We start from the raw sequence: 23,884 nt of genomic DNA on the forward strand, positions 1-23,884 counted from the left end.
GACAGGTGTCTATTCTTGGATCAGCCTACAGTGGTTAGAAGAAGTTCCTAACCCAAAATTCTCATAACTGGGCATCGGCTAGAAGTCATCTCCCATCTACATCTGCTTTACTGGAGGCTGAAGAAACTCCGAGCGTGCCTCAAAAAAACCCAACCAACCCAACCAAACCACCCCCACAAAAAAAAAAAACGACCAGTTGTAAGAGCTCAAAACCCTGTGTAAGGTTAAAAATAATAAAAAAGAATTTTACTTAAAGGATGCATTACAGAAAAGGAACTTCTGAGATGTGGTTTTGAGAATTCATGCTCTAAAGGATTTAATTTACGTCACTAAGTTACCTTTAACATACACAGGAGAAAAGACAAGAATTGCTGTGAAAGACACAACCCAGAGATGTGATACCAGCACATTTGCTTGTTCAACAGCCAGTATGATTAAGAAATACAGGACTAAACTGTAAAAAAGTTAACAGATGGCAAAAACGCATGTTTTAGAAAGAGAACGGTCAGTAGCAAGCACTGACAAGGAAGATGATCTAGTCATAGGAGCAAAGCCAGCAACTGTTTCACCTAAAGCATCTTGAATAGTTTTAGATCCTTTGCTTTTTTATGCACTATAGACAAGACAACAACATGCATTTTTTGACTGACAGATTGAGGAGGAGTTGATCAGAAGTCAGAAACTGAAAATGTACGTAGCCATCAACCCTGTCTACAGCACAGCAGTGGCTCCAATTCCACTTCCTCATCTGTAAAACAGGGACAATGCTTTCCTACGGCAGGGTACAGTGGGACCAGAAAGGGTTAAATAAGTACTTGGGCATACTGATCATGACAGTCAAATAGTTATTTAAAACAGAAGTCTTATTTCTTTTCTCTGAAGATTAAAAAACCCCAACAAACACAACAAAAAAACCCCTACATTCACTCTTGGCACTTCAGTTACAGATAAAAGAAACATGAAGTAGGCAGGACAGACAAATAGGTGGAGATATATATATGCACATCTGTGTACTGAAGCACACAATACCACCTTGTTTAGCCTATTTTATAAACTAACAGCTGTTGACAGAAAAAGGAAGGTCGGGAGATGTGCTCACAAAGCTCAAACCTTTCCTCAGAGGACAGTTTTTTCCCCAGTTATCAGGTGCTCCACAATTACCCTCTGAAAGAATTTCTTTTCCTCATAAGGATATGAGGTCAACTATTGTGAAAATATCCTCCTAAGACCAGCAAAAATAATAGAGCAACTATAAACTCTTCTAAAAGAAGGCTCAATGCATTGTAAATCTTTCACTGGGGAAAAGAACCCCAACAAATTCAAACCTAAGTAACAACTGAAAAGACAATGCAAGAAAGACAGAATAAAAAAACCCTCAAAACAAGCAGCATTTATATAAAGTAATGAAGTTAAGGCACAGATTTGCCCCTGGACTTCTCCTCAGGGAAAGAAAAGACCAGAAAAATACATTAGAGTCAGTATTAGAAGGTAGCATTCAGTAAAGATGAATGAGAATGGGAAAAAAGAAAAACTTACTTTGAAGGAAACAGAAATTTAAATGGATTATAGACATGGAATTAAAAAAAAAAAAAAAAGCCAGTGCTTAAAGAGCTGAGAAAAAGAACATGCTAGAAAAATACCTAGCTTCAAGAGCTGCACACTTCCAATCAGAAGGTAATGGAAACAGGAAGAAGCATTTGCAGTACTAAAACTATATGCAGGTGTTGCAGCCCTGAATGCAAGTCCTCTCTGGAAGTCATATGGAACCTAAGCCTTCCAGTAATTCTGACTAGAAAGAAAGAAAAATCTTCCATATACAAGAACATCTTATTTTATATTTGTTTCTGAAATAAACTTTCATAATGTCATGTAACTATGCTGTTTGATGCCTACAGTTCTTCCAAGGAAAACACTTGACGGTATGCACTTCAATCCAAATTCATTTCCAAATACAGCCATAGCTGGAGTTAGATTTTTGTGCAATAGCTTTTTGGGTAAATGTTCTATGTTGATTACTGAAGAGTAAAATAACTAAGTCAGCCAACTGATTTGGTGCTAAAAGCCTGTTAATGTATTCTGACTGCATCTTTTTTGATGTTAGTTATTGTAATAGATTTTAGTGCTTGTTCTCAGTTTCTAAGATGCGCTCCCTTCAGGAGCAGTGGCTAGTTCAGACAGACCCTCAGAAAAGAAGGGGAGAACATTCCAGAGCATGGTCAAGCAGAAGCATTTCAGGACTGCAGGCTGTGCCACACAGAAGAAAGAGTAAGGAAATCATAGCAAGGGGTTTGGATTCTGAACATTCAATAGAAAAGGGTCACCAGCTTCAGTCTTCATCAGGTACAAAAAATTCTCCCCAAACTCCTATTGCAACACACAGGTCACTGATTTAACTGAAACAAAGTCTGCAAATGGGCTGAGGAATAGTTACTGTTATTTACTGTTTATTTCTATTGGTTCTATTACTACCACACCTCTATAAGAACAGAATTGAAAAGGAAGAACTACAGCAATACAGGAAGTATCCATGAACTTTTTCCAGTTCGTTAAAACACAAGCATCTTAAAATACATTCACATCATCACTACTACTAAGCTTCTCTGGACTTCTTAACTATAAAAATGAAAGTTGAATTTAGTCTAACTATTTATCTATAGAAATTTGCTAGTGCTTACCTGCATGTAATAAAATAAAACATTCAAAATACAATAAGGTAAAAATAAAACATGCTGCTTTTCAACAGCATATCAAGATTTATATAAGCAACTGCAAGAGATTAGCTAGTTTGCTTCCAAAAGCAGAGCATGAGGAAGCTCAATACTGACATCTATTACACAAAAAAACAAAAAAAGCTTTCCAAGCACTACAGATGTGAAGCTACAAGCCCATACCTCACCTTTACGTTCATGTGGCTAACTCTTAGATTTAGTAATTTATATCCTGATTTAGCATTTACAATATATATTACCTTGGCAATTTCAGGATAGTAGTTGTCAAAACTACTTGATGAGCTTTCCAGTTTGCTTTGTTCATCATCTGAAAATATAAAACCACATTTAAAAAAAAATTCAAGAAAGAAGACCTAAATAAAACCCAAACTACTCACAAAACCCCACAGCAAAAATATTTCTGATAGTTATTTTTATTTTCTAACTCCTATCCCCTAAAAAATGACACTTGCTAATGTAAAAATGTTGTGGACAACTCCTTCATTTCATTTTGTTGCAGTGACTTCTTGGAGGGTGTAACCAGCTATGTAAATTGGTAAAATAGCAGTTATTTCTAGTGCTACCAAGAAAATAAGCTTTATTATTGATGTTGATATCTGCATGGGGAAAGAGGATACTCAATGCACAAATTTACAGTACTTATTCCACTCTGTACTTTAACTTGATTTCAAAACAAGTTCCCTCTGTTCATTAGGTTCCCAGCTCCACTCTCCAGTGGTTACTGGATTTACAAAGCAACCATTCAGTTTAGTAAAAGCATCTTACAGTTCTAAGGTCAACCAGGGATCACTGACTAAAATGTCTTTCACAAACCTACAGGTTTCTCTTTTGCCTTTTTTGCAAACATCGTGTTAAATTCTGGCAATCCTCACCAAAGGCTGCAAGCTCTAATTTTAAAGTTTAATGAATATTTTGGGTATATTGTGCTATTTATAAGCAGAACACCCTTCTATAACATTCTCCAGGTTCTTCTGGGTATGCATTCACTTGGTGTCATACCATGTTGCCTTCCCCATACACTCTCATCACCCAACTATCAACTTATATAATCTACATCACATTCCTTACAGATATCTGCCTGACCTATTCTTAAAGGGCTCCAACAGAAAATATTCTACACCCAAACAGTCTATTTCAGTACTTGAGGGAAACATTTGTGGTCAGGGGAGTTATATCTAAATTTGAAGTCCCTTGCTGCAACCGCAGTTTCTTATTCTTCTACCTACAGTGACCACAGAATGGATTATTCCATTTTGAGCAGCATTTTACACAAGCCAAAAAAAGTCCCTCGTAAGTTGACTTTTCTGTGTGGTTTCTATTTTTCTAGACTTCTGATAAGTCTCATTATTTTCTTCTCAACTTAACTCAATTGGAATCAATACAGAACAGTGCTATTTTAATGCCAAAAGGTCAAAACTCTCATCAGTTCAGGCAGACAATGAAAAGGCCTGTAATTTTCATGACGAAAGAAAACAATTTAGACATAATAAAGCCTTTCCTTCCAAATGCATGTATGTACACATTGCCACATAACTGTATTTGCATTGCTAGAAATCCTGCTTACCTTCGTGAGACTCTCCGTTTCTTTTTTCTTGCATTGCAGCCTCAAAGTTAAGCTGAAGGATTTTGTTCAGAGTGTTTATCCATTCTTCCATTTCAAGTTCACTATCTGCAGCTAAAAGGTAACTACTCTTGTCCTGCATCTTGAGCTCAAATGCAAAACGTCTGACTTTATTGTTCTATAAGAAAATAAAAGGTCTTTATAATACCTTTACATGCTGTTGAATCACAACCAAAGGAAGTTGAAAGTATTTCAGATCTTCTAACAAAAATATATAGCTTGGTATTTTGAACAAGTGTAAATTACAATTAATACTTCTTCCTTTCTGATGTTTGACCTTTTGAAGCTATTTGTACCACAGCAACATGTGGAAGTGTGAAAGAACACAGCCCATTGTCAAAGTTTTAGCCAACAAACAAGTGACAGATGCTCTCTGTTATTGTACCACTACCCTCCCAGGGGAAGATAAAAAGGGGGATCAGTTTTCAATTTCCTCTCCTCATTCTGGTTGTAATAATTTTTAAACAAAAAAAAAAAAATCTATTTTCCAAATATCAAGGCTTCGTGTACTCAGATAATCTAGAAGTAAAGCTCAGATCTAGTGACTAAAAAACCCATTAAACCATTAACATTTGAGTGAGAATCACTTGCACATTAGGATTTTATACCAGAAATTAAATCATAACCAATCTCAACCCTGAATGCTCTGATACTGCTAGTCATTTAAATACACACGAAGCTGGGAATCAGTTCCTCCTGTGTTCCTCAACCACTACTGTCATGCCTTTTGCACAATTTAAATCAAGGCTTCAAATGCTACTTAGTTTGATTCATGACGACTCATTAGATAAACATCAAAATAAACAATAAGACAGACTTAATGGCTGAGGGATTTTTTTCATTAAATTAAATGCTGAATTACATTTTAGTTTCACTATACCTCAGATTTTTTAATTAACAGACTAGCTACTGGTTGGCAAAGCAGTCAGCTTTCTACCAAAGGTAAGTTTCTTTTAGGAGGATACAAATAAATCTGTGGACTCCAGAGGCAAAGCAGTCTTACCAACTAAAATCAGTACTTAAGTAGTTGAAAAATCTTAAGAACAGTAACCTTTAACTTTCACTTAACTATGTAGAGACCACTTCTTGCTAATTTTAGGTTCAGATGCTAATACAATACAAAAAAGTAACAGTAAAACAAGGAATAAAAATAACATCAGCTACAGTACAATATAGTACATAGTATTAAAAAATCACACATGTGGAATAGGGCCATTAAGTATAATATTTTATAGTTCAAAATCTCATTTACTTGCTCCTCATCAACAATTCAAGTGAAGAAAACAGCTATTTCCAAACACTTTTTGTATTCTAGCCATTTAATGACTTATTGGCTTTGAAGAAGTGAACATTAACTGATTTTGGTTTTGCATTTGATATTGATCCATAACTAGTCTAAAATTTCTACATGCAGCTCTTAACATGCAGGCGACAAGATGAACACTGATGGTACTGCTGAATACAAGAGAGTGTCCAAGACAATAGCCAACTATAAACTTCAAGGATCCAAAGTAGTTTTACTTAAAAACTACTGTATCAGCCCAAAACCTTACTTCCAGTAGAACAAAGGAACAGTGATAAAAATGAAACGCTCCTGATAGAGTCTGAGGAAATTTCAGGTTACTTGAATTGAACGGATGGAACTGACAGCATGAAAAGATCATTTAAAAAAGGGGATTTTCAGGATTAAAAAACACAAAAACATAGAATCACAGAATGGTTAGAGGTTGGAAGAGGCCTCTGGAGGACATTTAGTCCAAGCCCTTGATCAAGCAAGGCCAACTAGATCCAGTTGGCCCAGTACCATGTCCAGGTAGTCTTTTAATATCTCCATGGATGGAGACTTCACAACCTCTCTGGACAACCTGTACCAGTGCTGGGTCACCCTCACAGTGAAAAAGTGCTTCCTGATGTTCAGAGTGAAGCTCCTGTGTTTCACTTGGTATCCATTGTCCTTGGTCCTGTCACTGGGCACTTGTATCCATCCTTTTTGCATCCTCTCTTTAGGGAGATCCCCCTGAGCCATCTCTTCCCCAGGCTTAACAATCCCAGCTCTCTCATCCTGTCCTCACAGAGGAGATGCTCCCTCCTCTCTCCTTAATCACCTGCGTAGCTCTCTGCTGGACTCTCTCCAGTATGTCTATGTCTCTCTTTTACTAGGGAGCCCAGAACAGGACACAAGACTCCAGCTGTGGCCTCACCACTGCTATTCAGCTGTTCAGAGGAGAAGGATCACCTCCCCCTACCTGCTGACAACACTCCCCCTAATGCAGCCCAGGATAACATTAGCCTTTTTTACCACAAAGGCACATTCCTGGCTCTTGTTCAACTTGGTGTCCACGAGGACCCTAAGGTCCTCTTCTGCCAACAGCCTCCCAGCTGGGTAGCCTGTCCAACACATACTGGTGCCTGGGGTTGCTCTCCCCAGCTGCAGGAATTAGCAATTAGCAATTTCTGAAAACCTTAATGTTTTCTGATGCTGCAAACCAATACTGTACTGCCCACTAAAGTCTGTCTTGGATCCACACGCTGAGAACCAGAAACAAGCCATTGCTTGAGTGGGCAACAAAAGAGACAAGAAACAGCCCAGAAGATGGAGAATTTATATTATCAGAGAGAGGGGTGCCAAAGCAGAGGAAGCTAAGGAGCAGAAGATAAATTTTTAAGTGCAAGACAAAGACTACAACTGTGTTTAGGAACCACTTCATTTGTTGGTTTGTTTTAAAAACACAAATGGGTTTCAGTGGATTTGGCCCGAATTGTACCCCTAGGGCAAAACAATTTATGGCAATCTCTAAATATAACTTGCAATATGAGTAAATTTATTACAGTTATAAGATTTTTTTTTCCATATATTAAATGTGTATTCAAAAAAATTATGACACTATTTGGAAAAAAATAATCCTCTGTAAAGCTGTTGTATCTCTCTGCATAAATATTAAAACAACTTCGTACTAAATAGAGTATTTAAGAATTACATTTTTATTAAAACTTGACTATTCCTAGCCAAGCTAACAAAACCTTTAAGCTCAAGCGGTTTTTTTCCAGGTATACTGTGCCTAACAAAACAGTTACATGCTGTACTGTAAATACATAACAGAATCACAAGGAAAAAAAAACATATTCTTTTTTTTGGCACTTGCTACCGACAAACATTTTGCCAAAGCCCTTAACTTTTTAAAATAAAGAAGAACACATAAAAGTAATATTGTAAAGGTCAAATGAAAGCATCTGGAAGGTTGACTGAATTCAATACAATTCCCACAACAAAAATCCCACACAAGAAGCTATGCAAAACATTTTACAGCTCATGTAAGCACAAAACCTAACAGAAATAAACAGTCATTGCTTTGCCATGATTTAAGGCTGAGGTTTCTTGTGTGTTTGCCTTAAAATTTTGTTTGATATTTCTGATAAATACTTGTTAGCAACGAGTAATTTATGCCCTTTTCAGAAAGATTTTTTAAATTGTCTCCTACCCTTTAAAATCTCTATCACTGTTTTTCAAGATGCAGTGTGTCTAATTGTTCCTCTGCATAATAGGTAATTATCTACATCTGACAAAAGTTACTTTAAAAAAAACAAACAGAATTGCTATCAAATACAGAACTAACTGAAGAGCAGGCAGAATAATTATAATTACCTGAACCACTCCCATGCATGAATCTAGAAATATAGATCCTTTTGGTTCTTTTGATATTTTTTCATCTTTGTAGAAGTTGAGATTATAGGATCCATCACCAAGTTGGATTAAATGGAAAAATCTCCTTTTAAATGACTAGTGAAAAGGAGAAAATAAAAATAATTACAACTCTAGCATTAATTAGCTTCATATTACAAAACACGTAGGTGCTATTTACACAGTCAGTTACAGAAAAAAGCTTTCAATTCCACATAAACTAATCTGAATCCTCAGAAAATAAAACAGAAATCATTAACTAAAATAAATAAATAAAAAACTAACTTCAAAACTTGCAGCAACATTGTATCGTATTCTTTGAAAGCATTTTTGACCCATTGAAAGCTATCTAAAACTGACTCTACAATATTCCATATTATAGATATTTACTATGATAACCATAAAAGAACCTTAAGTTTGTATTCAAATAAAGTGGCAATACAAATGAAAACCTGTATTACGTAGTCCCTTTCCTACTATTAACACACTGGGGTCCAGTTAAAAAAATTATTTAAAGTGTTGAACTTCTGTCACATACTGAATTTTTAATGCATTTTTTCTGATTTAAGCGGAATAAAAGGAAAGTAACGTTTCACAGCTATAGATTACATACAAGCTTCCCTCCTTCATCCCACACTACTTTCTTCATAGAAGTAAACCCCATACTCATTGACTTCTCAAAGGCACAGTGATATTTTAATATTGGTGTTCAGTTTTTAACATGTGCAAGACATTAATAAACTTACTCTCATTGTCACACTGATTGCACTATTCATGTTGCCTTTGTAGAGCCATCCTTGTTTTGTTATTCCACCCTTCTGAGACCCAAGAGATGCTGCATCCTGGAGATGGATGACAAAAAAGTTAAGTTTTGCATCACAGTCTGAAATAGTTACTTTTATTAAAAATTTCAGAAGTAATTTTTAAAAGATGGAATAGCTATGCTCAAAATGTAATTATAATCATGTACAATGAGTATGCAGAAATGCTATAGCTTTCTAATTCACATAAGTTTATTTAAAGATCAGGGATTAGATTGACCTCGTTTAACTTTTGACAGGTAACTTGACCACTTTTAACAGGCTTTCTCTACAGCCAGCAGGATGATCCAACTTCTAGATAGCTAAGTATTAATCAAGGTAAATCCCACTAAAATAGGGGAAAGGGGAAAACTCAAAACATTCAATTTGTAAGCTTTTTCATATCTTCTAATCTTACAGTGCAAGTGTTTTTCCCAGTTTCTAGTACCAAAACAATGTAAATTCATGCACATCCAAAACTTCAATCCAGACTTCTCAAACCATTTTGCTTTGTATGTATTACTTCAAAGACATTACTTACTTAAGAATGTACAGAGAATTAAGCTTTGAACTCTTGAATTGGATCTGCCCTTTTACAGATCAGAATCTAAGCTTTCTAAAGAAAACAAGACCAAACTTGGCAGTAATAGGAAGTTCACAAACAGCAGATCCAATACATGCATCACACCCACTGCCTGTATCTCTTCCATCTGCCAGTTGATGGAACTTACTAACTACATCAAAACCCATAGGATGTTAACAACTACAAAAAAAACAGTACTCTACTATCAAAACTAATCAAAATGACAGATTTCTAATTGCCACAGGATAAATATTAAATCACCAGTTCAAGTAATCTTTTAGAGCAGTATCAAGCAGACTTTCCACTGAAGGCAACCCATTCTGACACAACTAAAACATTAATAAAATTAGACATGTAAGAAGATTTTCAACCATCTAGAGGAGAAATAATCCTGATAATTTATTATCCAAACATTCAAAATTAGCCAAGTACCCAGTTGAAAACAAAGCTTAAAACTTCCCCAAGTGCCTCAACCACTTTTTCTTATTCCTTTTCTCAGCTATTAAGAGAACATACAACAAAAAGTGATTACGCATGGGGGACAGCGTCATTAGTTCAACAACAGAACATTGAAACAAAATTTTGGAATAGTATGAATTAAGTTTATTGAACCAAATCAAGAAACTTCCTGCAAAAAGTTACTAATTAATTTATTTAGAGCTTATTAGTCTGTCTAGCTTACATATTCATATGCATATGCACACGTGAACTTCGAAGAACTGCAAACTGAAGGCAAAGGATGCATCATTCTGTTCCTTCAAAAATTCTAATCAGCTTGATGCTATGGAAGTTAGGTCAGGTAAGGAGGATATGTTTACCAGCTATCAGACCACCTAAGGCTTCAGAAGCATAGACCAGAAATATTCAGTAAATTTCCATTTGCCCAAATGAGCCTCACTATCCCAGCAATACAGTCTACTTGTCTCGTATTTTCAATTCATTACTCCTCACTCCTGTTCTAATACCCACGTAACCATTTTCCTCGTATACAATCAGGATACAGAGACAAAAACCTAAAACGAGGTTTCCAACTATGCTTCTCCACCTCCACTGGTAGGACTTATCTCCAAGGAACGAATGGTTTAAAACCAACCTTACAAGTCTAAAATTATTAGCAGATTATAAGTTATCATCAAAACTTGGCAAAGAACCACCAATCCTTTTCTATATTTTCACATACTGTACACAGGACCACCTGACATGAGAACAATTCTTTCTTTACTTCTGTTAACAAAAATTAAGATTTAGCTCTATTACGACTTTTTCCAGTCCGAAGTCTGAGGTGCACTGCCCCCCAACTACACTGAACTATGCTTCCTCACAATAAAACTGACTGTCATTTGGGCCTCTCTAATCACACAGTTTCTTTCCGTCAGGCAGAATTCCTGCCTACAGAGCCAAAACCCTACTGAATCTTTCCAGCCAACCACCTGTTAATACAAAGGAACCCAGAAGCCAGTTTTTAACACATAACTTTTACAATGAAAACATACTTCCTGTTTCCAGCTGCTAAGTTAATTTCCTCACTTTTATTATTACTGCTGCACACTGTGCTTCACCTTTTTTCTAATGCTCTTTCCCACCAACTCTGCTCCAAAAATTTACTTCAACAGCAACTGTTTCAACAAAAACAATTCCTTATCTTGATCCCATACCCTAGGCTGATTTAAAAATTCCATTTACAAACATCAATGGGATGGCCTGATAGGCCAAACTAGTTTTGGAAAGGTAATTCTCTCCTTTTCAATGGTGCAAGATTAAATTAATCTTTATCTGATTTTCCTCTGATTTTTAATATCTTACGGCTTTTTCTTTTCTATCATTCTCTTAATAAATCAACTTCCTTTAAAAAATAAACAAACAACAACACAAACAAAAGCAAAACCAAAAGAAATCCAAGCAACTTATTATCTAATATTTGCATATATGATTTTTGGCATACAAAGATGTTAGTGTTTGAAAGGAAAACCTCTTGCATTAATTCTTCCCTTGCGGAAAGTGTTTTATTGTTCCCCCACCCTATTCCCGTTAAGCTTCCTTCTCTTCCTAGCCTGCTTTTTTCTTGTGTTTATATTTTAAGTTCCTCAAAGGGTAACAGACCTCTTTTCCAGTGACTACCTCTGAAACAGATACAACATTTCTCCCTGCTTTAACAGGAAACTGGGCAGAAGGAAACAGGAAGTCCTCCCTACTTTTACTTCCTAGTGAAAAACATACCACCTGACAATAATCAAGCTGCAGTTTTTCAGTGTTTAACTAACTCTAACCACAAATATTTTTCCTAGTAACAAACACATTCAATTATATTTCAATTCTATCCATGTTTAACTCGCTGTTCTCTAAAACAATCCTGTTGTCAGAAATATTATCACAATAAATAATGCCAAGTCTTTTAATTGCAGTATAACAGAAAACAAAATTATTCCTATCTCACAGGAAGATTTGGATACAGATGCATGAAATTATTTGTTCAAATATCACAGTGCAGATTAATAGCAGATTAATAACAGCACTGGAGAAACAGCATCCTGAGACTATCTATTCATGAATCAACCTATTCAGATGCACTCCCTTGACTATTTTTTCACATTTAATCCCAGAAAAATTCTAAGGAACAACTTTTATTTCATATGCAGCAGTTCTGAATACAACAAATTTAGAAGCCAAGTAATTGTCAAAAGTAAAAAAAAAACAACCCAAAATAATTTTATTTCAATTACTTTCTCTGATGCAAGAGCCCAAGTGCTTCTAAGAAAAAAAACTGGCATTTAAACACTGTCTTGAAACTGGGTGTGGTAAAAATGAAATTAATCACACAAATAAAAGAAGCAGTTACTGAAAAAAGTCTTAAATATTTGAATCTTACTTGAAAACTGTGTGAGGCTATAGAGATCTCTGTTGTCTCTAAGCCAATGACAAAAAATAAAATGCCTTACTTTTAGTTCAATATTTTAGGTTTTGTTTCAATGACAGATCTCCAGGTCTTATTCTATACTCAAATTTGTGACAAACTAATTTTAACTCACACTGTATGCTACACTTCCATGCATGCTTAAGTGTGCACACTGTCATGTTGGAAAAGACTCACCTATGATTCTACTCAATTTTGTGATCAAATTGCATGAAATATTTCGCCCTATATGCCTGTATACCCAGAAACCATATAAGACAAGACAGATTTTATGGAAGCTGAAGTACTATACATCACTAAGTACTATAAACTTCAATTTCACCATCTGTCAATACTTGTTCTACTCACATGGCAGATCGCAGGAGAACAAAGCTATTTAAAAGGAGATAGTTAAAATAACTGCATTTTTTTCCAGTCAGGCTGTTCAAGCCCATCTCTGTTTTCATTTACTGACATAAACATTTAACCCAACTTGTAACCTCTTCTTAGTTAATATTCTTTACTGAAAGCAATAGAAATTAAGGAATTACTATTATCTCACCTCATCTTTATCTGCTTCTTCATCCACTTCATATAAATGAACTGGAAGCTTCTCTGATTTTGGCCCTCTACTAGGAAAGAAAAAGTTTCTAAAATACTAGAAAATTTGTGATTAGTTACATATTTTCTAGCTGCAAAAAGATGTTGTTTTCCAAACTGAAGAGAAAAAAGTACGAGAGTAATGCAGTAAAAACATGTATTTTTCATGAAATATATTTCTTAGCCAGCAATTTTCCTAATTTACACATCTGCCCACAGTCTTTCTTTGTTCTGCTTGTCACCACCCTTATACATAACTGAAGAAAATCAAATGCTTTCTCATTCACTGCACTCCTAGTATCTTAGGAGCAAGAATCCATAACTGCAACCATTGGTTCTTTTTTAGGACAATGTGTTTATTTAAAGGTACTGACTGTTAAAAAACCTGTGAGTATATCTAAACTTTTCAAAGGGAAATAAAATTATTTCTGAACCAACAGATGCAGGGGAGTAGGTAGGGAAGGCATAGTTCTTCCAGAGTTATGGAATTCAGAGTACTCAGCCATTCTCAGGTATTTAAGGATCTAATCTCTATACTCTCCCTGCAAAATTTTGAAAAAGTTGGAAAATATTTCTCTAGCAGGTGATTTAGAAACTCTGTAGTAGATACAGATTAGGCTTTCAATCATCCAGTGAAATTATCCTGTGAAAATCTGCACTAGTTCTGACACTCGCTGTAACCATCTCGGTTAGCTCCTAAAAAGAGTTCCAAAAGCTGCCTTTGAAGCTATAAAAAACAGGATATCACAATTTTAGTTTCACCTAAACACTAGTTATACTACTTACATTCACATTATGAACTACACAATTTCTTGTTTTGATCTGCCTGTCAATCAGGCAGGTTTTTTTTACGGTATCATTGCAGAAAAAGGCTGAACAAAATTTTACACCTTCGAGTTCATAAATATATTATTATACCATCCAACAAATCTTTATAATCTCTACTGACTATTAAACATTCATCTATTTTCAGTTACATATTACATGTATTAATATGTTTCTGAAAGAAATACATTTACATTAAATATAGTTAAAGTTCTTCCACAAATTCAAAATCTTTATTATACCAGTAGTTGACATACTTACTTTGGAAGCTGTCGAAACTCTCCTGAGTAATCTTCATATCTATAGTCAACAACGTGCCAGTCAGAATTGTAGGTTTTGATGCACTGTTTTAATGAAAACCAAATATCAGTATTAAAATGGAAGAGTATTAACAGTATTTCCTAGACACACACACACAAAAAACCACTCTTAAGACATGGCTGTTTATAAACTACTGTGGTTACATGTTGAACTCTGAAAATTCTGCACGTCCTCTCTTTCGCAATTAAGTCTAATACAATACAGCTTTTTGCAACAAGTGATATGTATCAACAGGACATGTATTTCATAAAATGAGAAAATGATTAATACATTCAGCATCTGGATTAATCACCTTCAGTTGTCAGAAAAGTTAAAGCAGCATTTTGCTGCAATCTAAAACATGACCAAGCCTTTAGAAAATGCAGCATTAAAATACAGATAAGCTACTGAAAGAGTATTCAATTTCACACATACTGATACAGAGAAACTAAAACCAGCCCTTTCTTAAATTTATATTTATAGTGTAATTAAATTAATATTTAATCTTCATGCTTACAACTGTTAAAAAGCAACTATATCATTAAGCTCTGTTCTAGATCACAGGAAATACCGTTTTACTCCACCCATATTGCTACAACACAGAATGTACTGATCTGTCTTGGCTTCGAGCAAAGTAACATAAAACTAATAAAATCTACTGCCAGAAACCATACAGTACAAAATTTTATATGTTACACAAATAGACTTGCATGTACACAAACACAGCATCTACTAATTAAAAAATATTTTATATTTCAAAAGGCAAAGTTACTCTTTGCCAAGCAATTGTTTCTGCAGAAACTTATTAAACTTCATTAATTGCCTATAACACTCTTTCCTCCTGTCTACCTTCTTCATATTTATCTCAGAGCTGTTTACGTTAGGTGTTAAGGGTACGTATAACTGTGGATAAATCACTTCAAGGTAGATTCAGCTATTTGAAGCTCCTTCAGTTTTCTTGGAATCACAATAGACATTTGCTTGTTTCAGATGTTAAAATATCAGCTTAAAGCATATCAGTAGAAAACCAGAAGATATAAAAAAAGACTAAAATTTTAAACCTTTCATTCCTAAAAGGCTTCAACAAGATACTAAATGAAGCACAACTTCACAGTCAGAACCAAAGGAATGCCAACATCAGCAAGTAGTTCTGAGAAACTTTAGGTTTGAGGATGTTTCTTCTACATATAGCATACAAATTGAGCAGTCATAATAAATTCTGAACACCTCTGTTTCAGCAAACTGTAAAAATTATTATGAAGGGCTGGTGTTAAACATTTTATCAGGAAAAACAAATCACAATGACTTATTCCAGATTTCCTATTGCTCCTGATATTATGTGTGGAAGTCACCCATGTTCATCTGGGAAAGCTAAAACCATAAAGAAGTTGGGGGAGAAGCATCTGCAAAAGCCAATTACACAAACAAAATAATTTTAAGCTATCCTGTAATCCTTCTTTTCCAGGCACAAATGGAAAAAAATACTAGGTTATTCTGGAAGATTTCCAGAAATCACTGTCAAGTAAATTGCCATATGTATGAAACTGTTTTTTAAAGGGCTTTTTTTCCTGTTTTTTAAATGGTAAATGAAGGAGAATAAAAACAATTCAGGAATAATATTGTTATTACACGTGGCCACATGCAACTCCAATATTACCTCAGTTACAAACAAGCTTTGAGCTTCCTTCTCTGCATTTTCAGGAACTGTTGAACGAACGTATCGACTCTGCCGCTTCAATAATGCTGTCTGATAAACAACAAAAACAATTAATGAAACCTACAATTAATGGAAAGATGACACTTTATGACAACACTCAATTATATCACTGTAACTAAGACAGAAGCTCAGCAGAAAACATTCTGTGAACGCACTGTTTCACAACAGCAAATTAATGAGAATATTATTTCATTCAACAATTAGCAACATGTTCCTTCTTTCACAGCAAGGGCAAGATTGGAATCCATGAGAAATAGTTGCCACAGAAAAGTGTTTTCCTCTATTTTGTTAACATGGGCAAGAAAAATACTAGTAAAAATAACTCCACCCTGACAACAGAACTTCAGTATTTTGAAGACAGGCATTAAGGCAGTCTTATTACTACATATAACAATTATCACTCTTGAAAATATAACAAACCCACATCAACTAAAATTCTGAAGTCAGCCTTATGGTACTTTTAATCTGTAACTGTAAAAGATGAACATTTAACAAAATATTCTGGTCCACAAATGAAAACAGCTACACAGCAACAGAAATTATTTTGCACTATGTGGAAAGGAATCTTACAGCTTAGGTCATCAGAGATGGATAAGCAGAGTTTTCTTGTTTGCTCTTTCCAGTGTTGGCTGTAGAATACAAGTCAGTAAAATTTTCCCCCAAAACCACTTTGCCCTCCACATCCCTTTAGGATGCTTGAAATCATGGTTATTAACAGTTGATCATTCAAAATATTGGGAAAGGAATTTGAAAAAAGCCATAATAGCGTACAAATGGATTCTATATAATGTTTTTAGATATATCTATATAGATATATAGATATAAGCAATGAAGGTTCTTAGTAATGTCCCATACCTTACTAGTAAATAAGGACTGTGCAAAATGCAAAAAAATGGGGAGAAAACTACAGGGTAACAACGGGATAGTCACATATCCAGCCCATCGTTACTTGAAATGATGTTACACAGAAGCAAATGTTCAAGAAGCAGTGATAGAAATATTTTTTAAAGAATTTATGGAAAAGATGGCATGCTGTATGTCAAATCATGCCCTTAAAGCTACTGTGTGACAGAGGAGAATTATCAGTTATATGGGAACTGTCAGAAGCTGTGTTATAATTTCCAAAGTAAATTGAAGCCTTGATTTAGAATAGTTGGACAATTTACTCAACAGTCCAACTACAGTACTGTAATAGACTCAATGAAAAATACAGAAGAGATTGTAAGGTCAAAAAGACCCAGTGAAATTTCATCAAACATTTCAAAATAAGTTATTTTTACCAGCTTACTTTGTGCTGTCTAAAGTGGAGACATTATTTAAAACATTTCTCTTCTCTTTAAAACATCCTCTCCTTTCCTGTAGGAAGATCTGGTTTTACTTTTATTTCTGCAAAGTTAGCACATTATCTATTTTCAGAGGTACTTAACTGGAATTAACTAAAAGCCAAGAGCTTTAAGTTAAAGTGTGGTAAATCCATATGGCTCAAGCCCAAAAGTAGCAAAGGTGAAACAAGGTCTAAACTAAGCACCAGAGTATCTTCAAAATAAGAGTGGGGTAACTCTCTAGTGGCATAGTTAACTTGGGTAGGAATGTACCCACATTGTGTTTGCTGCAAGCAAACTTACAGAAAACAGAATCATTCAGGTTGGAAAAGACCTGTAAGATCATCCAGTCCAAGCTTTAACCATCTTATCCTGTATTGGGATAAGAATGGAGGTAGTACTCCAAAGTTTTGGAAGAAAAGCTTTAGATACAAGGTGTCTTATTGCAAAGTAATCACTGCCATTCTTTTGAGTTACGTTTTCTTTTAATAATTTACCTACTATGCAGTAATGTATACCAATTTTGCAGTCATTGAGTATATTATTTTAATGTGATCCACTCGTAGTCTGTTTTGAACTAATTCTATTTAGTTACGAAGCCATTGCACCATTGATTAAATTACTGAAATTCAGGTGACTTTGAATACAAGTCATGAAGATGCACATATTATATGGGGACCATAATGAAATCAAAACAACATCAAATAAGCAGCTATAAATAAATAGACACAAAGGGTGCTGAAAGTTTAGACAGCCCAATGACTGAGAATGAAAGGAAACTCAGTGATGTTAACAGAAAAAAGGATCTTCAGACACAACATGAATGCCTCTATACTTCTGGTGAGAACAAGTTAGGGAATGACGTGGTTAATTGTGAATTCAGTATGAAAATCAAATTAAACAATCTTGAAATGGTAAACTATAAAATTACCCAAGATGTGAAGAAAAAGTTGCTGATAAAGACCTCTTCTGGAAATCAGAGAAAAGCAAAGCTTGCTATTATTTGAATATGATGGCACCAAAGAAAATGTAGAAAACCCAAATAAAAAATGACAAGCCTACTTATTTGGATTTGAAGATCAGCACAAAGTAGGCCACAAATCATGCTTTTCTGAAAAGTAAATGAGCTGCTACCAAACATATATAAAAAGAGAGAGAGAAAAAATAGGATTCATAACCTCAACTAACCAAGTTTAGGATGATGGCAAATGCATTTAAGTGGAAATCTGGAAAAGGTTCATGTAACTCCATCAGTTTGTTGATGAAAATCCTTCAGCCTTTTGAGTTTTCCCAGAGCAGAGCATCTTCTGTCCCACCCTTGCTCAAATGAGATATATCTTTGATAGTGGTTTGAGCCTAGAGCTACTTCTGACTGGGTGTTCGGGGAACATTCATAACTGAACAGAAAAAAGTGATGGGGTTGGGTTTTTTTTCCTTTTTCCTTGCTATGTGACTACCTTTCAGCAGGAGAAAGAAAGAAAAGCAAGCTATTATGTGGTCCAAAGGAGCCAGCTGCTCTGCAAGTTTTCTTTTCTGATATGGACTAACAATTCATATCAGTTCTCCTTTAATATTTAGCTTCTCTGAGGTTTTAAGATTTAGAAACTGAATGCGGGGCTAATAGAACGAGACAGTAAAACAACTGCTACAAAAATCTTGCTTTTTTATTCCTGCAAGTATTGTTACAGTTGTACAAAAAAACCACACTGCTTTAATTACATTTCAGTTATCTAACTGTATTACCTGAAAAAGTTATCCAAATGATGCACAAACATTTGTCTCCAATTTTTCCAAAGAAATTTCAACTTTAGCACAAATTCAATAGTTTTATCAATCTGCCTCTTTGAATCTACGTAACTACTTTTGTTATCTATTGAAAATTGTGGACGTGATACCTAGTGCTAAAAAGTAAGTATTTTCAGTGCTGTTTTAAGTGCTAATTTTAAGGTCATGCTGGTAAGAAAATAACTTTACTCTTAATGTCTTTATAAACTATCAGGGCTTGGCTTCCTTTTCAGACCAGTGTTTTTTAGATTGCAATCAGTTTAACCTAAGCACAAGGAAAAACTTTGTAAAAATAAAAACTAAATGCTGTAAGAGGAAACAGGTTTTTAGACAATGATAGGAGTTTCCACCTATAAGCTGTTTTTAAGTGTGTATACAGGTAGTTCCAAATACTCTAGCTCACTATTTGAAATTAATGTTGTGGGGGATGAGGGCAGTACCAAACATCTGAGCCAAGGCTTACCCAGGAGCTGCCCACATATTGTCTGACAGCAACAAGTTAGGGAAAAGGAATTTAAAGTAAATGTGTGAAGCAGAATGGCCAATACAGAAAATATGCCATAATTTAAATTATTCAAATTATATTGGCAACCATATCAAATCTAGAGGTTTGAAAACTGTAAATATGATTCTGTGAAAACTGCTCAGGGTTAAAAGGCTTAACGTGCAAAAAATAAAAAGCACATTATGATTTCTGTTCTCTGACTTGGTACCATTTTCTTAATACAGTGAATGACATACATAAATACATTGTGTTGTTGAAAATAAGCTAGATAGATCAAAGTAGTATTGGATAGTCAGCGTACAATAAAATACTTGGAGTAAGCTTGTGCCAACAAATCCTAGAGGGAAATAACAGTTTGATCATACAATAATAAAGTTTGATAGATCAAATATAAAATGAGACTCTGCCAAAGATTATATAGGGGAAACCCAGAGAATATATTCAGATAGCACACTGCTGCGAGATAAAGAAGCAGGAAATCTGACTATATTCCAAACCTGTGACTACCTGAAGGAAATCCTCTGATGTAACACATACTTTAATGACGACCTTGATGAAAATCTGACTATAGAATCCAAACAAAGGATGACAAAAGGCATTCCAGTTTGTGAACAAAATTCAGTTATTCCCTTTAAAGGATCAGACTGAGAACTATGGACTAACTTCAGTCATACAGGCCTGAGGTTAAGAATTGCAGAAGATGCCACTTGAAACAGTAGTTAAACACTTCAGACATCCTCAGACTGCTGAAAAACAAAAGGCCTGAGGACATTCTTGATTTGTTTGCTCTTTCTCCATTGATAATTCAGAGCTGTTCACCAGAATGACCGCAGGCAATTGAACCAGTCAATTAGATAAGAGTAAGCTTAGCAGAAGTATCCTTGAATCTTCTTTATCTGTGATATGAAAGGGCCACACTGTAAAGGGTATCCAGCTGATACAGCCCACATTAACTTTTCAGTCTCAAAGCCAATACCTGGTGTAGGGCATTATTGTGAGTGGTCTAGCATTTCAACACTACCATCATTAGTTAATGTTCATAGGCAGTACAACTTCCCTTTCTAAGAAGTCTTACTTGCAGTCCATCAAAACTTTCACGTGTGGCTGAGAACACATGAAGCCCAAAGTACTCTCTAAATACCTGCAGCTTGCTAGAATTTTTAGCTCAGAGCAGGAAGGTTACAAGTAGAGTTATTCATGTAAGAACCACTGATAAGCACATAGACTATATTAAAAAGAGTCCAGGTGCACTCAGGTAAAGACCTTGATAGGCTAGAGAGAATTAATGAAAAAATCAACATGTGTAATTTATGGGATTTTTATATGCCCTTCTCATCACCAACTTTCCCCATTATAAATGTAAACAACTTCAACTATGTGGCTGAATAAACTGCGCAGCTTTTCAGGCACGTTTTTGCATGACAAAAAGCAGATGCTTTTTTTTAAACAAATATCATAGGATCTCCTACATCAGAAAGGGGTTGAAAATACCTAAAAATTACTGATGACCTACTTTAAAAGACAGTAAAATTGCAGAGCTGCAGACTTTATAATCTGAACAGATGAGGAAACTGTGCTATTTCTTCTTCTGTAACTTGACAGAACAAATTGAGCAGTGTAAAGGGACTCATGGCAAAGATTTTTAATTTTTCTGGTAGCTAAAGAGAGTTAAAGAAATGGGAAGTTATCATCTCATGACTACTACTGCTAAAAAATCTGTAATTAAAAAAAGGGAGGATTAAATTACCTGAAAGTCTTCATAAGGGAACAGTAGCATCTCACGTAAACCATCATTCAAAATCTGTGTTTTCCTCTGGACGATGACATTTTCATAGTCTATGGGTTCTATGAGTTTTGGTTTTGCCTAGGGAAAAAAAGAAAAAAGGAAAATAAATTCAGGTATGTTGAGGAAAATATACAATTGTTGACTCATTTTAAGAAGTTACTCTTTAAAAAGTTGGCAGTCTGAGATTTCATCTACATCAAAAAATAACAATATTAAAAATGCAGACTTTATGTCATACTATACTGTATGGATAAGTGCAGCTGATAATTACAGAGACAAGTATGCTATTTGCCTCAGATGGGAAAACCAGAACTTCTTCACAAAACACACTAAGTCATAGCTTATCAGAATAATACTGTACATATTTTCACTGAAAAAAAAAAATTAAATTACTAGTCTTTTACGTTGGTGGTTACCTTTGCTTGATACTGCCCAGAAAGCTCCGATCTCGGTTTAGGAGAGATTAAAATAATCTTAATTCAAAGCTAAAACTGAACTTTGTTTTAATTCAGTAGTAACCTACAGTAGGGCTAGGTTAATTGATATTCCTCCTTCTACACCCTTTTTTCAAAATTCCCACAGGCCATCTGTTTCCTCTCAATTGCATGAGTAGCTTTCATCAGTTCATGCATTGACTCAACATCTAAACCCTATACTGAAGTCAAGGCATTACAGCTGGCTGTGCACAATCAAACAGAGAAAAACCTTCACCCTGCCAAGCATTGCACTGAGTGGTCAGATGGCAAAGCAGGTTTAGAAAGCTCTCAATGAGGCAGCACTGCCTCAGAGTGTGCAAACTAATACAAAACTGGAGTCAAAATCCAGCTTGCACTTTCTGTGATTAAAATTGTGTATCACAGTATAAAAATAAATTACCACACAAAATTCTTTTTTTTTTTTTTCTTTTTTTACCAGTGGCAATTACAAGAGGTTTTTCTAATTGATAACTTAAGATCAGCAGTACTAATTTCAAAGAACAGCATCAAGGCCAGCTTATGTCATCATTATAGCTGATCAGACAAGAGGAGTTTTTTTGGATTTTTTATATTTGCATAACTTATGTTAATAACCTCTCAGCTCTACTGCAAAGAATAAATATATTTAGGTCTATCACAGCTCATAGGGTTAGAGTGAATGGGGCTACACCTGGCAGGTGACTCCTGTTCAATATATTTTAATATCAATCATCTGGATGCAGGATTTGAATGCACCATTAGCAACTCTGCTGCTGATACCAAACCATGAGGGGCTGCTGACTCTCTTGAGGGATAAGAGGCCTTACAGAGGGATCTAGATAGATTGGAACACTGGGCTATGATTATTGGGATGAAATTTTAAAAGTTAAAATGCTGGATTCTGCACCCAGGACAGAGTAATGCCAGACACCAGTATAAACTGGGAGAGGAGTGGCTGGAAAGCATCCCTGCAGAAAGGGATCAGGGGGTGCTGGTTGGCAGCTGCCTCAACATGAGACAGCAATGCCCTGGCAGCCAAGACGGCAAACCACATCCTGGGGTGCTTCAAACACAGCATGACCAACTAGTCAAAAAAGGCAATTATCCTGCTGTATTCAGTCTTGGTGCAGTCTAACCTGGAGTAGTGTGTGCAGTTCTGGGCCCCACAATTTGAGGAGGATGTGTCCTTGAATGTGTCCAGAGGAGGGCAACAAAGCCGGTGAAAGGGCTTGAGGGACCATCCTGTGAAGAGAGGCTGAGGACTCTGGATTTGTCTACTTTGCAGAGAAGGAGGCTGGGGGAAAACCTCATTGCTCTCTACACCTTCCTGAAGAAGGGAACTGGAAAGGGAGGTCCTGAGCTCTTCTCCCTAGGATCCAGTGGTGGGATACATGGGGATGGTTCAAAGCTGCGCTAGGGGAGCTTTAGATTTGGTATTAGGAAGCATTTCTTTACAGACAGGGTGGGGTGGTCAAACAATGGAACAAGCTTCCTAGAGAGGTGGTCGATGCCACAACCCTGTCAGTGTTTGAAAGGCATTTGGACAATGCCCTTAACAACATGCTTTAACTTGGTCAGTCCTGAATTGGTCAGGCAATTGGACTAGATGATCATTATAGGTCAATTCCAACTGAAACAGTTCTATTCTATGTAAGTTCGCAGATAACACCAAGCTGGGGGGCAGTGTCAATCTGCTGGAGGGTAGGAAGAAGCTACAAGAGGACCTGGACAGGCTGGGTCGATGGGCCGAGGCCAACAGCATGAAATTCAACAAGACCAAGTGCAGGGTCCTGCACTTTGGCCACAATAAACCCAGGCAGCACTACAGACTGGGAGAAGAGTGGCTGGAGAGCAGCCCAGCAGAGAGAGACCTGGGAGTACTGGTTGACAACCAGTTGAACATGAGCCAGCAGTGTGCCCACGTGGCTCAGAAGGCCAATGGCATCCTGGCTTGTATCAGGAATAGTGTGGCCAGCAGGAGTAGGGATGTAATTTTCCCCCTGTTCACAGCACTGGTGAGGCCTCATGTTGAGTACTGTGAACAGTTCTGGGCTGCTCACTTCAAGAAGGATACTGAGGTGCTGGAGCAGGTCCAGAGAAGAGCAACAAGGCTGGTGAAAGGACTAGAGGGAAAATCTTACAGGGATAGACTGAGGGAGCTGGAGTTGTTTAGCCTGGAGGAGACTCAGGGGGGACCTTATCACTCTCTTCAACTACCTGAAGGAAGGCTGTAGTCAGGTAGGGGCTGGGCTCTCTTTCCCAGCAACTAGCAATAAGACAAGAGGGC

At 36.0% G+C, this 23,884-nt stretch overlaps 1 protein-coding gene across 8 annotated transcripts in view; it reads right to left on the bottom strand.

The window, feature by feature from the left end:
- Positions 1-23,884, bottom strand: part of DOCK9 (dedicator of cytokinesis 9) — a 113,195-nt gene that overhangs the window by 69,603 nt on the left and 19,708 nt on the right. For 7 of the 8 annotated variants that reach the window (XM_051619913.1, XM_051619866.1, XM_051619933.1 and 4 more), the window contains exons 2-9: positions 21,104-21,220; positions 15,685-15,774; positions 13,989-14,071; positions 12,865-12,934; positions 8,776-8,871; positions 7,994-8,128; positions 4,294-4,468; positions 2,969-3,036 (exon numbers count right to left, since the gene is read on the bottom strand). In XM_051619913.1, coding sequence (XP_051475873.1) covers positions 2,969-3,036; positions 4,294-4,468; positions 7,994-8,128; positions 8,776-8,871; positions 12,865-12,934; positions 13,989-14,071; positions 15,685-15,774; positions 21,104-21,220 — 834 coding nt within the window. The remainder of the gene's footprint in view (positions 1-2,968; positions 3,037-4,293; positions 4,469-7,993; positions 8,129-8,775; positions 8,872-12,864; positions 12,935-13,988; positions 14,072-15,684; positions 15,775-21,103; positions 21,221-23,884) is intronic. The other variant, XM_051619874.1, reaches the window with a different exon arrangement.

This window comes from Apus apus, chromosome 1, assembly GCF_020740795.1.
Source record: "Apus apus isolate bApuApu2 chromosome 1, bApuApu2.pri.cur, whole genome shotgun sequence".
Lineage (NCBI taxonomy): Eukaryota > Metazoa > Chordata > Aves > Apodiformes > Apodidae > Apus > Apus apus.